At 44.8% G+C, this 5,836-nt stretch overlaps 1 protein-coding gene across 1 annotated transcript; it reads left to right on the forward strand.

The window, feature by feature from the left end:
• Positions 1-4,572: 4,572 nt before the first annotated feature.
• Positions 4,573-5,462, forward strand: LOC120974855 (ethylene-responsive transcription factor ERF094-like). The gene has a single exon (XM_040401379.2). It carries the CDS (start codon positions 4,677-4,679, stop codon positions 5,286-5,288), a length of 612 nt encoding a protein of 203 aa, XP_040257313.1. The 5' UTR covers positions 4,573-4,676; the 3' UTR covers positions 5,289-5,462.
• Positions 5,463-5,836: the final 374 nt, after the last annotated feature.

The raw sequence follows: 5,836 nt of genomic DNA on the forward strand, positions 1-5,836 counted from the left end.
ACCCCCATACAATCACCCCGAAGAGCATCAATGAGAAGGCCTAGTAAATACATTAGCCGAGTTTGCTTACAACAACTAGTATAACTCTAGCATTGGAATGGCACCTTTAGAAGCACTCTACGGGAATGTTTGTCATACCTTGATTTGTTGGGGATGGCACGTACCGATCGACGGGGCCATAGAAGATGAAGGGGAGTGTCGAGAAGAGTGTGGATAGCCCGAGCCATCCGAAGACTGCCTGGGGGGGGGGGGGGGGGGGGCACACCTAGGTTGTACCAAGATAGGCACACAGAAGGCCTATGAGTGCAAGTTGGTTATGTTTTTTTAGTGAATTCCGCTTTTTACCATATAGTTCTGCATTTGTGCCACATATTACCCTATTTAGTGGAACTTCTACCAAAATATTTCATTTAAAAGACTGTGAACACAGTTTTACCCCAGTTTAGCACTTTGGTTGTTTTTGTTAGATAGTACCGGCATATTATACCGGAGTGGCACGGTAAAATGTGTAACGATCTAAGGGCACAGTCAACAATCATGTTCAGACTTCTCTAGTCCATATGTTTAATCCCTCCTCATCCTTTTGATATTTTAAAACTCGGGTCAACACCTTACACATTGCCCAATAGCACGCATCAAAACAATGAGGGTTCAAAGCTTTTAAAAGGGGTAATCTTGACAATTTTTCATTTGACGGGGTAATTAGTGTCACAAATGCATAACTAAGAGGTAAAAAGTGGAATTCACTATGTTTTTCCTTTAGCACTTCGTTAAACCTGTCCAGGCTAAATTAAAAGTGCGGTTCTTTTATTTTGTTTTGTCGAACAATGTTGGTCATAATTTTATTGATTCTTGGTGTCGGCAGAGCACGACCAAGACAAACAAGCGTTAATTTCTTCGATTTCTGACTATAAACCGTTGAGCATTGACCGCATACCGGCATGCATATGGCTTTCAAATCAGCACAGAAGAGCCCACCACTAAAGAATAACCATGAGCTTGATTTTATTGTATCTGTTAGAGTAGAGTAGGCAGGGCTTAACAAACTTCAAGTTACTCTGCTTGACTGTGGAATAATCATGATCTAAAACAACAAAGCATGATGCAGCAGCCACCCCACCTGAAAAGGGGTTGTCCCTCCCGATATGCCGCGCTCGCTTGTGTCGCTTCAGGCAGCTGGATGTTTAGATAGCGCTGTCCCGATGAACCTATGAGAAACAATATCCTTCCTTTTTCAGGGTAGTTTTGGTTACCGGCCGCCTCCCTGTGACTGCACTCGACTTGGACCGGCGCGGTTGGAATATAGCAAGCGTACGTACGTCACGGAGAAAAATAGGCGGCTGCCGCTAGCTCCTGTTCACGTCACCCCAGCCGAGCCATGCATGCATCTCCGAAGCTTCCTTCGACTCTCTCATTCTCCGTCGTTGTTTATTTTCACGGTACACTACTAGAATCTGGTTAGTCCCGAGTTTCAAGACTTCGCCGAGTTCATTCTGTCGGGAACTCGACAAACTTCTGTCTGCCAAGGTTCCAACGAAAAATGGCACGGCGAAAAGAAAAACGCAGCATGATATAAATTATGCCGTGTTCCGTTCATCAAAAACTTTGCAAAGTCTGACAGATGGGACTGGCTGTACAGTAAACAACGTAGTATATGGAAGAGCATAGTACTCCCTCGGTCTAGGTGCATTAGAGCAAGTATAATAGAGCTGACTCAGCGGGCTATAAGGAATAAACTAGTATATTTCTGTTTAGTTGGAGGAAAGAGAAGAGGAGAGAGAAGGTAAGCGGGCTCTTTATGAAGAGCCAGTTCTAGCACGTGCTCCTAGGCACTTTGTGAGAATGAAAGATGGGCCACATAATAAAAAAATAGTACACTTATTTGATCTACTATTGTACATGTTGACTATAAGATGGCTATAAGATGGCTGTAGATGACATGGCATTGGCTTGTAGCCAGCAGCTGGCTATACTATTAACCATGCTCTTAGGCGCCTAATGATGAGCAGCGCAACCAAGGTGTGCGGAGTGGACCGAGTGAAAAAATTGAATGTGACAAATAACCAATCAAAGTATGCCATAATAGAGTTCTTTAATTGTCTGAGTTAAATACTATGCTGGTTGCGTGCCATGTCCAGGCTCACTTCCTCCTCGTTTCCCTCTCCCAAGCACACCATGGTGATAACTGACACCGGTCCTGATACTAAATGAAGCACCCTAATCTGACATCTCATAACATTTCTTTAACAGAAGACATTAATTGAAGGTTGTTTTTACAACACTATTATATACTGCACTGAGACTGCTATATCTAATCATCTATTTAATGTCACTAGATATAGCTTAAATGAAGGTTGTTTTTAGAACACTAAGGGCAGTCCTAGTTTTTTTTAACACAGTAAAAATGCAGACGCTCATACATATGCACATACACTCATCTCTATGAATGCACGCACATCCTACCCTTATGAGCACCTTAAAAAGATTGAATCGGCACATCATCTTGAGATTGATGAAGTCGCGATAGATGCTTTTGTAGTCGACCGGAACGCATATTTCCGAAAGGACTGAAATAAATCCAAAAAAAGTGACTACCAATTGCAAGTATAGGACTTGAACCCTGGATCGGTTTTACCACGAAGAATCTAACCATCTGACTTAGGCTCAGTTCATAAGGACAGTCCTAGTTATTACACCTTATTGTCGGTGGAGCGAGCAGGGGGTCATCATAGCCGTACTACAGTTTGTGAAAGGACAAGATATGAAAAAAGAAGATAAAAAGTAAAGTGTAACCCACTGACTAGTATACAGACTAATGTTCTCCATATGACAAAAGTATTATAAAGACTGCAATTTTAGGAAATCTAAGAAATCGCAGGCTTTCAATTCCTTTAAAAATATGGGTTTAAAGGACTTTACGAACCATTTTAAAGGCTCCGTTTTAAGGAGTCTCCTAGCGTGTTTTGAGTAGGTTCACATTAATTGGTTTATTAGGTTTATTTTACAAAATCGATACCACTCATTTTGTCTTTAAAAGCACTTCCTCACCCTTGTGGTCTTGTAGTTACGAAGAAACTAGAAGAGACAAATTCATGGAATATCATATGTTCATATTTTTCTTCTTAACTAACATGCCCTCTTGCTTTTTCATGTGTTCATAAATCTGAATGTGATGGACGTGGGTGGATCCCAATATAATAGGACTAGAGGTGCAAGTTAGCAGTCTGTGAAACCTACGAGTGCTAAAAGGGGTTATTCGTGCGATATTTCCGCATTTGTTGGTCAAAGAATATCGGGTTATAGAAAAATGTTTTGGTTCCTCATCTAAAGTTGTAGGAGTTAGATGAAGAATATAATGGGGAATTTCTTCTATTGTGACCAAGAACGTTGAGCGTTGAGCAGGAACAAGGAAGTCAACACATGCACTCAATGGAACATTTCTAGCTCTCCAAAAATTCTGTTTTTACATATATAGATGCCTTCCAATTCAGCATGATAGGATATATAAGCCAATATTATATCAAACATGATGCGGGAACAGTGCGGCCCGGCTAACATCATCTATTCCTGATATGTTGGCACAAGTTCATAAAATTTGCTGCGATTTCATAAAATTTGAGCCAATCTTTTTATTACGAAATGCAGTAGCACTGCTTTCATTTTGCTTAGAAGGAGCAAACTAAAGGTACATACTATTGAATTCATGCTCCTATCAGTTACTCCAAAAGTCCGAATAAATGGAGAGAGGCAGGCAATATAGTGCTACATTCCCTTTATGTCTAGACTTATTTAGCCCTTAGACGTGGGATCGATGTAGGCCGCATAATTCTTCTTAAATACTATGTTGGCAGGATCTTAAACTCAAGACCTCTTGGTTCTGATATCACATTTAATTCATGCTACAACCAGTTGCTCGAAACATCCAAACTAAGACAAAAATGCAGTCAATATATTTCAGCACGTAATAGGAAAAGGAAAATACAGCACCAAGACATAGCTCGCCAGTTGAGAAATTAAACAAAATGGCATAAATCGCGCAACTAAAAGAACGTTCACTGGATATATGCCAGCTGGTCCTTATCTTGTTTTATGTGTTGCGTGTACACACTAGGGCTTAACTAAACCGGAAGTTATGTGCTGATAGTTGACTCTGGAATAATCATGAGCTAGCTAGCTAGCACTAACGGCATAATGATGCAGCCACCTGAACTGAAAACAGTTGTCCGGAGATGGCGTGTGTGTCACCGTTGGGTAGCACTGTCCGGATGAACCTATGAGATATCATCGTCTCTTCTGATTTAGGATAGTCTTGGCTACCTGTGAGTCTATGACTGCACTCTGTTTGGACAGGAGCGGCGTGCGTACGTACGTCAGGGAGAAAAGTAGGGGCGTAGGCGGCTGCTGCCCGTAGCTGTTCACGTCGTCGCCGCGCCATCTCCGAAGGTTCCCTCTTCGACCCCGACCTCCCGTCGTCTCTCTCGTTCCCCGTCGTTTAGTTAGCCCAACTTGTGATTATTAGAGCGGTGGCATCGTCCTAGCCTCCTTAGGTAGTGCATCCAGTGTGGACGAAAGGCAGCGCCCCGTCTGCTTGCCGCGGCTATAAATCCCACAGGAAGCGCGCGCCGACTGTGACACCGCACCACCAGTTCTGCCGGCCGGGCCAACACACCACACGCATGGAGCAGCAGCATGATGACCACGGTGCCATGTACTCCATGGGCGCCGCTACTCCCTCCTGCTCCTCCACCTCCACCTCCTACTGGTTGGACTCGTTCCCATCCGACTTGAGCTTCAGCAGCGGCGAGATGCTTGACGCCGAAAGGGAGAAGCCAACAGCCTCGGCGCCGTCGTACATCGGCGTGCGCGCGCGGCCGTGGGGGCGGTTCGCGGCGGAGATCCGGGACTCGACGCGGGGCGGCGCGCGGGTGTGGCTGGGCACGTTCGGCACCGCCGAAGCAGCCGCGATGGCCTACGACCAGGCGGCGCTCTCGTCACGCGGCGCCGCCACGGCGCTCAACTTCCCGCTCGAGCGCGTCGAGGAGTCGCTCCGTGCCCTCGGCGCCACAGCCACAGGCATGGCCGGGGCCGGCTCTCCCGTGCTGGCGCTCAAACGGCGCCACTCCAAGAGAAGAAGGCGCGGCAAGGCCGAGATAGCGAACGATGCGGCGACATGCCGGAGGAGTAATATGATCGTGGCCATGGACACACGGTTCATCGTGGAGCTGGAGGACCTCGGTGCCGAATACCTGGACGAGCTTCTCAGGATTACGTGTAATACAGCTTACTAGTAAATACAACACAGTACGTAACTCGGCTGTAGCAAAGCTTGATCACCACCCCACACATGAGGAGCTGCAAAAACACAACCGCTCCAACTTGGAGAAGAGTTTGTGCAATTTGGTCAACTGTTAATCCATCGTCAAGCGTATGTGTGTGAACATTTACCGGCTTGCTTTTTTTGTTTCCACGAGTTTAATCCATTTCTGTGATGATTTAAACTTGGTTTTTTCCCGGCTTCATAGATAAGGCAACCGCACCAAGACACAACACATGAGGTACAAGAGTACTATAGAGAAGACAATGTTCGGTACCTAGAGAAGCGACGACATTAGCAAATTGAAATGTGTTTTTGTGACTAAAAATATTCTGTAGCTCAAATAATTTGTCTGATTGACAATCCATTATTCACGGTTGCATTAGTTTTGTATCGAGGAGAGTGTTAGAACTAGGCCCTTCTGGATATGTTTGAACAAACATTTTAGCATCTTGGTCACCACATGGTAATGTGCTACAGCACATATCTTGTAACAAAAATGCTAACGCTAAGTTTATCAGC

This window comes from Aegilops tauschii, chromosome 2 (genome assembly GCF_002575655.3).
Source record: "Aegilops tauschii subsp. strangulata cultivar AL8/78 chromosome 2, Aet v6.0, whole genome shotgun sequence".
NCBI classification, from domain to species: Eukaryota; Viridiplantae; Streptophyta; class Magnoliopsida; order Poales; family Poaceae; genus Aegilops; species Aegilops tauschii.

Excerpts from the sequence above, each read along its gene's own strand:
- LOC120974855 (XM_040401379.2), top strand. The coding sequence starts at position 4,677 with ATGGAGCAGCAGCATGATGACCACGGTGCCATGTACTCCATGGGCGCC.